This window comes from Acartia tonsa, chromosome 2 (assembly GCF_053477335.1).
Source record: "Acartia tonsa isolate MP-2025a chromosome 2, ASM5347733v1, whole genome shotgun sequence".
Taxonomy (NCBI): domain Eukaryota; kingdom Metazoa; phylum Arthropoda; class Copepoda; order Calanoida; family Acartiidae; genus Acartia; species Acartia tonsa.
In genome coordinates, this window is record NC_137261.1 from 37,214,145 (window position 1) to 37,226,753 (window position 12,609).

The 12,609-nt window shown below is 28.4% G+C and overlaps 1 protein-coding gene across 1 annotated transcript in view; it reads right to left on the reverse strand.

The window, feature by feature from the left end:
* The window catches only part of LOC145312534 (uncharacterized), a 45,527-nt gene that overhangs the window by 14,894 nt on the left and 18,024 nt on the right, over positions 1-12,609 (reverse strand). The window contains exons 10-15 of the mRNA XM_080151789.1: positions 9,167-9,440; positions 8,837-8,909; positions 7,316-7,356; positions 6,706-6,770; positions 6,210-6,282; positions 2,669-2,765 (exon numbers count right to left, since the gene is read on the reverse strand). Coding sequence (XP_080007915.1) covers positions 2,669-2,765; positions 6,210-6,282; positions 6,706-6,770; positions 7,316-7,356; positions 8,837-8,909; positions 9,167-9,440 — 623 coding nt within the window. The remainder of the gene's footprint in view (positions 1-2,668; positions 2,766-6,209; positions 6,283-6,705; positions 6,771-7,315; positions 7,357-8,836; positions 8,910-9,166; positions 9,441-12,609) is intronic.

Genomic DNA, 12,609 nt, shown 5'->3' on the forward strand with positions numbered 1-12,609 from the left:
CCTAGGGTAATGAAATGCACTATGTCCCAATTTAGGTTCCGACACAAAAGTCAAAACACCTTCATAAGCATTGTGATAAAGATGATACATTCTTTTTAAAGATATCATTTATAAAAGAATATATATATATACATTTTTAGTCGTATTATCAAGGATTTCTGGTCTGACAAAATATCCTAATGATCAGATATTTAATTGTTATAAAAAAGCAGAAAATAAGAGATATACGTTAAATTATAGAAAATTACGAACTTTTGAAGTATGACCTGGAGACAGAAAGATAAAACAATGCTTTGACTAGATGAGCATATGTCATAGGAATCTACACATCTTTCTATCTTTAATAGATGACAAATAAAATTTTCAAGGCTTTATATACTGATTGACTGGCGGACAGACAAAGTAAATCATAGAGTAGCTCCGCTACAAAAGATATAAAACTTTATGACTCGAATGTAACTGGAATCGAAATACTGACAAATGATCGATGTTAAAAAAAGTAGGTTAACTATGCTTCATATTGAATAAAAAATAATATTATCGGGCCTGGTAACTATATGCAATCCATCATAATTAAGCAAGAAAACCAAGCTATTATTGTAAAACATTATGTACAATATAGGACATTCTAGTATGTTTATTTTCTAGACAAAAAGTACATAAAATTAAACTAAATGACATAAAATAGTTTTTTTGTTATTTATAATTATTGTTTTAGGTAAAACAAATATCTACAGGGTTATTTTATGACAGTTTGACTTAAAGCAGGCGTTTGATTTAAAACTATTACATCATTTCATATAGCCATTTTAAATTGATTAAAATTTTTTACTAGTAATACAGCTGTAAAATAGCTTTAAATCTTAAACACAACTCTTTCTTCACAAAATTACAAATAAAATTGTGAAAACATAATCAAATCAATATATTTATAAATAGAATTATTTTAGCATAAAATTCCCCAGCTGCCTAACTTGTCATATTTCAAGTATATTATTTATACACTCTAAATGTCATCCTTTCATAAATATTCTATTAATACATTTTTTATTCTATTTTTGTTCTATTTTATTTTAGAAAGTTTTTAATTTAGTTTTTTTTTTAATGATAATTATATTAACAGATCTAAGTTTTCTCTGAAATAAATTGCAAAACATAACAATTTAGGATTAAATAAAGAGGGAAAGGTAGGTTGCAGGTAAAATCCGTAAAAGTGTGTGTTTTAAGGCTTAAAAATAGTAGTAGAGCGATAATATTCACTAAATATGTGTATTTCTTATTGATAAGAACTATAGACAATTTTTTTTTTAAAGTTAAGATAAATTTTTATCGTTATACTACTGTTTTTAACTTAAAACACACAACCTGTTTCGGCATATTACCAAAATCGAGATCTTTTATTTCAGTCTAAACTATCGCCAGAAAAATCACCCTAGCACTGTCCGATGGAGAGAATGACTAAGTAATTTACGAATTCTTTTATTCAAAGAATGAAAACTGTTTCATCTAAAAAAAATATAAAATACATAAGATAAAATATTACATATAAAGGCGATAATCAAAAATCAATTAAGCATAATAAGATCATAGATTGTTAACAAATACGAAAAGGTTATTAAGTGTAATACAATATAATTAACATATTACATAGGTATGATTAGTCTTTTATTGAACAAAACAAAAGAAATACTTTACTTTTTTCTGCTGTATAAAATACTTTGCAATCAAAGCCCTATAATAATCACGCAAGCAGGACAGTCTTACAGGTGAGTTTTATCATACACATACGATTCTTTCAACAACAGTCAACATATAACTCATATCGCACGCATTCTCTAATAACAAAGGAAAACGCGCTCATCGGAGCTCAACGCGCATCTCACTAGCAATGCCGCAATTTTTGTTTCTCTGGGAGTAGGGAAATGTCGTCGTCACTATCTCCGAAGTAAGGATTAATGGGTATAGGACTTTTCACAATAGTACACGACACCAAGGACACAAGGACAGCTTCCTTGCTGATTTACAACCTTTACGGATTTTAACCCCAACCCACCTTTCCCTTTATATATAATAGATATTTTTCGAATATATCGTAAAATTTTAGTTTTTTTATAAAATTGTCTAAATCTTCAGCTAATATACTTTTTTATATTTATTTAAGAACTCTTTTCCTATATTTTAATAATTAGTGTACACCAAACGAAATGTTTTTATATTCATGTTTAATTTAATGTTTAAGATTTTTTAGTGTTCTATTTAGTAATTAGATTTAAAATCTTTGTGTGACTCTCCACGTTATGGTTACTTTTCTATTTATAAAAAGAATTTTTTTTTGTTTACTTTTGCTAATCACTGAACTGATTAAGTTCTCCATTGCATTGGGGAAAAGCTTATCAAGAATCCCAATATGGTTATAGGCTTTTATATTTTTCAAAATTTAAGTCTTAGTAGGGTTTCAGACTATTTTTATACAATCTTCCTCTTCGGATAGCCCCATGCTAGACACTAAGTTCTTGATAGATAAAAAAATCAGTTTAAGAGTTGGACATCCTACTAAATTAGTCTATTTACAACGACGAATTAAATCTTGTTTAGATTATCTAACTTGCTATTTATGGATGTTAATGTTCTTGTTTAATGTATTTAATTTGAAAGATAAAATATTTACCTAGATGATCAATATAAGTGACTGTCTTCTCCATTTCTAATGAGGCAATTTTCTCTTTTTCTTTTCTATCCTCTTCTCCTTGTCTTTTTCTCTCGCACTAGTAATGTTATCATTACAACAGAATTCATCAAAAAGGGAGAGGGGGGGTGTGAATTAATAATTCCCATAAAACAAGGTGTTCAGTACATTAAGAAACATTATAAAGCCAGTATTAGGACGATCATTCGAAATTCAAATAAAAACGTTCATGATTTTTGGCATAGTTTTGTATATTTCTTTGAACGTCGTTAAAAAATAAATGAACAATTCTTAAAATAACCAAAATATGTGATTTTTTTGAGTCAAAAATCACATATACACTTTGTTATTTTGATATTGTCTAACGAATTTTTTAATTTTTAACAATAAAGGTACAATTTTAAGTCTTTATATCAATGATTATCCAGAATGATCTCTAAATGGATGTACAAAATTTTCAGGTAAGCTTTAAACTTGTTCTAGACATATTTTAAAATATATGCTTTTAGTTCTAAAAGAAAACAACCTTGAATACTTCACAAGAAATTGTTTTTGCTCACACACGTAAATACTAAAATAGATAAAAGTAAGTATATAAAGGGTGAGCAAAAAAAAATGCGTACCTTTTTAAAATTGAAATTGCGCGGCTTGTGTTAATAGTAGAAAAATACTACGCATACCGTTAGAACCGCTAAGAAGTCTGTTTTTAGGAAATATAAAAAAGATTCCTGTGCTACGCAAAGTTTAGGAGCTACATGTTAAAATGTCCCAACTGACTTAAAACATGACTTGCGAGTAAATTTTGGGACATTTTACCATCTGGCTCCTAGATTATTTGTAGCACAGGAACCGTTCTTATATTTCCAAAAAATACAGTTCATAGCGGTTCTAACAGTATGCGTAACATTTTTCTACTATTAACACAAGCCGCGCAATTTGAAATTAAAAAATGTAGGCATCTCTTTTTGCAAAATATCTAATTTTTAGTTATATTTTAAAATTTACTCGCAAGTCAAGTTTTACATCAGTTGGGACATTTTAACATGTAGCTCCTAAACTATGCAAAGCACAGGAATCGTTCTTATATTTCCAAAAAATAAACTTCTCAGCGGTTCTAACGGTATGCGTAACATTTTTCTACTATTAACACAAGCCGCACAATTTAGATTTTAAAAAGGTACGCATTTTTTTTGCTCACCCTTTATGTATATAAATTTATCGGTTTGCCATTACTTCTTTTTTGCGTTGACCTATTTTCTTGATTGTCTTTTCAAATAATTTGGTAAAACCTATCGTTTTGGGAGTGGAACCTGCACAACCACTCCCCCCCCCCCCCCCCCCCCCACCAACACCTAAAAATTTGTTTGGGCCCTTATATGGAGCTTTAATCTTACAGGGCTTACCTATACTGTGGTAAACAAAACCTAACCTAAAAAAAGCACACAGATATGTTTTTTAACAAACAAAATTCAATTAAGCGGAAGGGTTAATGTGTGGTCCACTGAAAAAAAGGTACTTTTGTAATTTAATTTGTTTTGCTCGTTGGTAAATTAAGTGTTTTATATCCATTATTGGTAACACCCAGTTTTCTTTACAATTTGTAACAACTTTTCAGTTAGCGTTTGACGATAATCTTTTGTTCCGCTGGAATATTTTTGGTAGTCAAAAAGGGTAGATATAAAGTCCGCAGAGGTTAAGAAGAAGCAAAAAATTATCATAAGAGGTAAAATTATGCGAAATAAAATATGAATTGACATTATATGTTAACAAGCGGTTGCGCCCTTAGTATCTAGAGGCTTAATATTCGAAGGTGTAAAAAAATGACAGAAAATAGCCTAAAGCCATCACAAAAATTAAATAGCCTAAAACCGCCCCAGAACCTTTTTCAAGCATCCCAAAAAAAAAATTAATCGATTCCGTATGTATTGAAATCTTATTCTTCAGACAAATAAACCTGTCTACTTTTCAAAATAGTATTGATACTAAATCACTAAAATGATTGTCCTTGTTTTAATTTCATTATAAAGAACAATCAATCTAAAGTTAACCAGACAAAATGATTTATACAATTTGATACATTTCTTATTCAAACTAAACTTTGTGCCTTTTTATTGACATGTAGACATTATAAAAAAGTGACACAAAACATGTTGACAAGGTTAACTTTTTTGTTGTGAGGATTTTTATATATATTGTATGTTTTATAATCATTAATATAAATACAATTATTAAAGGTTTGGTTTACCTGCAAGAAGAATATTTTATTGGATGTTATCTTATGTATAACTACCTTACAAATTACCATCTGGCTCAAGCTACGTCATTGGTTTTTGACAAACCTTTCAAGGTTATCTAACTTAAATTTTTGCAATTTCTTTTGCAATCTAGAAATAATAATGATATTTTAGAACAACAAATATAAAGTATTTTTTATTGAACTAATTATGATGAGTGACAGACCTTTATGTTTTATGCCATTTGACATATTTCGTTTACTTTTTAAATAAATTGTGTCCCATCAATAAACAATAAATTTTCTGCAAAAACCAAACTTAAGGAGTGTTTTGCATAATTATTGATTAATTTATGGACAATAAATGGATGAACATTCCCGATTATGCTGAACAAAATTGAAAATTACCCCTTCTGAAGTACCCACAGTTTTGAATCAGCAAATAAGAATACTTTAGTTGCTATACATACTAATGTACTGTCTTATGTTCTCTCTCTCTCCTATATAATTACAAAGATGATACACACATACATATGAATATTATAATTCGTAAGTAAAAAATACTCGTTTGTAATTATATCATGCGTGCACTAGTACTTAATAGCACCAAGAAATATATCAAAACTTAATTTAAATCCAGACATTTGATAAGGCTCAACAATATCACCTTGGCTTTTCATCACATTTCAATTTCAACTTTTCATTTTATAGTTTTGGTGTAATTACAAAAGAAGAAAAAATCTATATCTCTTCATTTGAACTTTAATTCCGAAAATATACTACACAATATCTTTAATTGACCTGTTACTGTATTTTAAAAATCTTTATACCATTATATTTAATTTACATTTTATTAATCTGTAAAACAAGGAAAATTCGGAGGAAAAAATAGTAGATCATACAAAAGACGAAAAAAGTTGACTAGATTTGTATACAGCAATTTCTTATTCCTTTAGACTGGGTTCAAAAGTTACTACATTTATCCTGTTTAAGTATTTTCAGAATAATTAACCATATCCATTGACATTAGGCAGGGAATAGTGTTAGTTTATCAATACTATTTTTTATCCAACTTTCGCCCGTCAGAAGTTTCAAATTATTATAACAAACCTAATTGTTTGTCAGCATATTTTCCTACAAAATTATCTTGTAATAAAATCCCAATAAGGAAAGTATTTTTTTTAATGCTGGCTGAATAGAAGTTGGGTTAAAATAGTTTTTCCTTAGATGAACTATCCCTTATCCCTGGTGTTAGGACCCAGTTTTCTAAATGAATTCTGTGATAAGTTCCTGTGGTTCGTGGAATTTTATGGACGCTTTCCCGAATTCTTTGCCGCAAATTTTGCACTTTACAGCAGTCGGCCTAAAATATATTTATTATTAGTGTAGCTAATATAAAAAATTATCTCTGTTGATTATAATTATGCAGTTTATCTAAATCTTTGATTTTTTGAAGCAATTAGTTACTATGTTATGAGGGAAGCATCTCTATAATCAAGTCTGTAAATGTAGTTTATGTCCATATTAAGCTTCTTGTTTTCTATTAATTTTTATGAAATTAGATATTAGAGAATATTGATTCATTGAATGCGTTATTTCTTTATGTATACCAATGTCTGTCTGATTTGTATATAAGTTGTATATTTAGATCAAATTGTACTTTCGTAACAAATGTAAAAAATGATTTACTTTATATTGTTTACTTTTAAGTTTTCACTTTTAATGTTGTTTGCAACTTACGTACTTATCCTTGTCTATGAAAATAAAGAAAAATTATAAGCTTTACCTTCCCATGGGAACTGTAATATTCTTTTCTGGCTTTCCCTCTCCCTCGCTTGTTGTCACAGTATCCTTTACATATGGAAATAATTAAGCATGAGTTGAACAGCTTAAAGTGCCTATAAAAAATTACGTCATACAACACAAAAGACTATTAATGGGCCATTTTACATTTGAATTGACCATTGATAAAATATATACTGGCCTATCATTGGTCATTTGTATTGTATGACGTCATTTTTTAATAATCTGCTTCGCATGAGTTGCCAGGCTTAACTACATTTTACCTTATAAGTCTGTCTGTTGTCGGTTTATCATGCTCATGAAATATAACTTATCAATTTCAATTCAAGACTGTAAACAGTCCGTAATCATGTAACTTCTGTTACTTTTGCTTCCAGCCGTCAGAATTATTTATGCTTTATTGTGAAATTTTTCCTCTGCTATGTTTTTCCTTTCAATGTAATACCTTTTGTCTACTTATACTTTTTTGTTTCCTTCTTGCTTATGAATGAATAAAAAGTTACATTGCTTGACACTCTACCTACTTTAGTGGGTAGCGAAAGCTGTGGGAAACTGCTCATATCTGAATTAAGTTTCATTAAATAAGTGTTTACCTCTTCAATAGTCTTCTCAATACATTTCTTAGCTTCTTTATCTATAATAAATAGTATTTCTCGCATCGTATTATAAACAGCTTTCCGCGGATATAAAATATATAAAAAAAACTGGTTATAATCTTATGATTGTACATATTTATATTCGTAGAAAGCTGGATATAATACGATGCTAGACATAGTTTTTTCGTATGGATGAGAACCGGTTCTTCCCACCGGATTCGAATGAATACTTTAGAGGTTTTACTATTTAAAGAAGGTGTATCAACTATTTTTTTTATAGCTAGCCGGTTCTTTTAGTAAGTAGTAGATGTAAAATTTTTCATAGAATTCAGATATGCAATCGGTTTTTTTGTAGACCTCTTATTTTTTAAGTAATTTAAGTTTAAAAAAAAAAAATTAAGTCGATTTTAAGGTACTAAAATGCAACAAAAAAAAGAAAGAAAATGGTCAATATGAACAAAAATAGTAAGATCTTTAATTTGACACCTTACTTTTTCAATTCTGTCAGGTAATTATTGAAAAAATCGATTTTTTTAAACCCACGAGAATAAAAACTTTGAACTTAATTTTATTATTTTACAAATAAAAAAATATGGGTTCATATATACCATTAGAATCAGAAAAATATTACGAATCCATTGTAAGCAAAATTGAAAAAAAAAGTTTACAATATAGTATATAAACTACAATAAAAGGAATTATATGAAAATATCATATTATGTTGTACAGGCAACGTCTTAATTCTTCAATTGAGTATAAAAACGGGAAGGGGGTAAAGAGGGGGTAAAGAGGGGGTAAAAAAGGTAAGACAATAGTGTTGTCTGAACAAAAAAACATAATTGGCCATTTCTGTAATTTTTTAATTTTTTAATTTTTTTCAATTTTGCTTACAATGGATTCGTAATATTTTTCTGATTCTAATGGTATATATGAACCCATGTTTTTTATGTCTGTTTGAGAAAATATTTAGGTCTAAAGTTTTTATTATACCGAGGTTAAAAAAATAGATTTTTTCAATAATTACTCAACAGAATTTTAAAAGTAAGGTGTCAAATTAAAGATCTTACTATTTTTGTTCTTACTGACCATTTTCTTCTTTTATTTTGTTGCGTTTTAGTACCTTAAAACCGACTTAATTATTTTTTTTAAAAACTTAAATTACTTAAAAAATAAGAGGTCTACAAAAAAACCGATTGCATATCTGAATTCTATGAAAAATTTTACATCTACTACTTACTAAAAGAACCGGCTAGCTATAAAAAAAAAAGTTGATACAACTTCTTTTGGTAAATTTTTTTAAAAAAATTATAAAACAAAGAATATTATAATGATTTGTCCAAGGTTATCTCTCTCAAGGGGGAGGGAGAGGCAAGATAAAAAGCGTAAAACCATCCAAAGACTTTATTTACAAATACAATAGCTTAAAACCGTCAAAAGGCGTTATGGAATTATTCTCTAAAATTAAGAACTTAATCAGATCTTACATAATAGGATAAATGATAAAATAATAAACTTTACCTGGCACAGTAAAAATATCCACAGTAAAGTCTTTACCACCCTTCTTTTCTCCATCCTCGTGGGTACGTATGGGCTAAATAAACATTCATATTTAGATTTTTTATTATTTGCATAACTATTCTTTAGCTCCGTTAACCCTGTTTGTTCGATCATGTCCACCCCCCATCCCTCCATCTTTTCTCCAACTAGATGGGTGCAAATTGGATAAACAAGGCATAACTACTCTATAAGTTCCTTTTAAAGATGGTGAAAAAGTTTGTACACTCTTGTCCGGTTTTATTTAAGTGGTAAAATCGGACTTAGACCCGTACTGTCAAAGAAAATACTAACCCTGTGAAACTTCAATGGCGATGTAATTTCCCGAATTTTCTTCTTTTCTTTTGAATCTTTTCTATTTTGTCCATCTGATGCAGTTTTACTGTTCTCCAAACTATTCTTCTTCTCGTGTACAACTTCTGTTATTTGTGGAGGCGGGTGGGTGCGGTTAAATGTGTCCTTGCTGCGCTTCTCATGGAGCTCCAGGCTTTTCCTTCGTTTTGATTTTTCCTGCGAGTTTTCCTTGCCGTGTCGGTCAGTCTTGTTGGAGCCCTGTGGACTTGAATCACTAAAAAAATTGTATCATGAAAGAACCATATTAAAGTGCATAATATAAAATGACGTCATACAATAAAAATGACCAATGATAGGCTAGTATACATTTATAATGACCAATTGTTAAATATATACTGGCATATCATTGGTAAATTGTATTTTATGACGTAATTTTTTATTAGGCACTATAAAATGCTTCATAAAAATTATTTTGATAACAACACAAACAGCAGGAAGATATTTGTGTTATTGCTACACTGTCTGCGCACTATATTGTACTTAGGGATTGTCAGGACAATGGACTTTTAATTATACTGGTTTTAAAAATACTTTCTGTTATTGATTGGCTTTAAAACTTTCCGACTTTTATTGAATTAATAATATTTCATATTCTATCTTTATTTTGACATTTGCTCCATATTAAAATATATAAAAAAATAATCTAAAATGTTTTTATATTAATAGAAAAATACATTAAACACAAAGTTTAATTTCTAGACACAAATAACGATCATGAGTAAACAAAAATATAAATAAATTGCATAAAAAAAACTAAAAAATCATTTCCTATTTCCTTACATAAACTATTTACACAAAGGACACTCTATAACCTAAGAATTAAAAAGGGAAGATTATGTTTAAAGGATAATTAAGTTGACAATTTCTTACAATTACTTTCTCTCAATTGAGCTCAGAAACATCCTCCAAATATTTTTTCAAAATTAGGAGCTCAACTAGCCAAAATCAACATTCAACAGTCTTAATGAATTCAAAAATTTTAAAAATATCATTAGTTTTTACTTTTAGTCTTTAGTTTTTAAAGTACCAATCTATCTTGAGTAATGGTAACACAAATTTAAACCAAAATGAAAAGAATCTCTCTTTAAGTAAAAAAAAACATAATTTAGAATTATTACATGACATATTTAGTGGCTGAGGCATAGGTTTATGAAGAAAAAAAACCAGAAAAAATCGTTGTTTAAATTATTTAAACTTTAATAAAAGATGCATCATCTTAATCTAAGTAAAAGGTTTCTTTTGTTTTTCTGTCAAGATCTGATATCCACATTTTTTCTTAGTTATTTATGGATGTTGTCATCCTTGTTTTTATGTATATTAGTGTACAATTTTATACTGTAATTGTTATTCTCAAAAAAATAACATTTTAAATAAGAACGGCCTTTATGACCGACAAAACAATTAAGATTAGATGGTTTTTTCTACTGTTTATAAATCATTTTTTGGTCTAACTAACTTTTTTCTTCTTCAGTGTATCTTTCCCTGAATTGCTTGGATGTCTATACATTTCTCAAGTATTGTAAACTATTGATTAAATAATATTATTAATGGCATGGAATATTTGACCAGAGAAAATCGATTCACGGTTTTGTCGATGGAATATAATATATAAGTTTTTGGCTTGCGGTACATTATTTCTTACGATGATCGATATTAATTAATCAACATTCAGCGGTGTGGCTACATAATAGCTCGGGTTATTATAGATAAATACATGATGCACATAAGTATTTTAATTATAAAAGGCATAATTGCAACAGTGTTAAAACCGTTTGGTTTATAAATATACAGGGTTTAAGGATTTCTCAATAAGAATAAGGGACAAGGAATATTGGACAGGGGAAGAGAAAATTCAAGGAAATTAATTGATTGATGAGTGAAGGAAAACACTTATAGAGTAGCTTTGCTGCTAAAATTTAAAACCCATAGCTAAAGTTCTGACTTCGATAATATTAAAGAACACTAAATAAAAAAATGAATAAACAAGAGATTAAAGAAAAATACGAAAATAAAAAGTCCAATTAATGGTAAAAGTGCATATGTTCAATATAATTGATGAAAATATTTTTCTACCCAACGCCTATAACTCAATATTATTTTGTGACCTTAAACGAAAAGGTAATCAGGAATTTGGGATATTTTTCATTAGAAACCAACGAATTATTATTTTTAAGCTCTTACAGAAACGGACATCCTGTTGCTTTTTATAGGGATCAACCCATAATTGTTTGAAATCATTATAAAAAAGCAGAGTTTTTCCATGAAAGGCAATTGGGCCACTTTTCGCATTAAGATTTAAGATTAAACATTCTTTTTAAATTGTTAAAAAATTTTAAACAAGTTTCAAATGTTTAGAATAAATATCCCGATCTCTGAACCCAATGTGCAATTAACGACATTCATAGAAAAGTGAAAAAAACACGATATTTTGATATTTTGGTGCTCTTTACTGTGCAAAGACACGAAATAGAAAAAAAAGGTCGCATAAAGTTGCAATCCTTGGATGATGACAGGGATAGGTGTTCTAAAGAAAGTTGAACATAAATGAAAAAATGTTATAATTCAAGCATTTGAACACAAGGGGTTAATTATATCTATCATCATTGGGGAAGTAAATTGATTTATAATATATTTTCTAAAAGATTAAAGAAATTTGTTTTTAGAAAAAAAAAAATTTTTGGCTCTTTTATTTGGGTAAAGTTATATTTTAAGTAAAGGTAGTCCCGCAGGGATAGTACCCGGCAGGGGTAAAGCTCTACGTGCAATGGTTAGAAAAAGCATCAAGTGGTTCTGTTGTACCCTTTTGCTTTCCCTATTCCTGCATCAATGCAAAAAAAGATTCCAAATTGTTATGAAAAACACAAGCAACTTTCTGGTAACAAAGTAATTGTTTTTAAAAGGTTTAATTATGCAAGAATTGTATAATTAAGCAGAAAACTGTTTTTTCCTTCACTAACAATTGCAAGGTTAAGATACAATTGTATTTTTTTTATAAAACAAAACATTTAAAAATTATTTTATGCAAATTAGCTTCTAAGCACTCCCAGCATTGAAGTGGACGAAATTGATATATTTAATTTAATTTATATTCTATGCAAATTAATAAATTATTATAAAAATAATTGAACTTTAAATGTATGAGTATGTAATTTGTTATCAATGCTCTTTAATAAAAATGAATTATTCAAATTTCCTTTTGAAGTTTAAAGTTATTCGCTGTATATTGCAAGGATTGTATAAAAAATCTTATATAAAAATATGTTTATTGTGGAAACGCTTTTCTTTTAAATGCAGCATTAAGAATATAATTTTGTTTTGCTATTATCTCTATTTTTAATACTTGGTACTTAAACTTCCAATTAAGTTAAAATAAAATCTGCAAA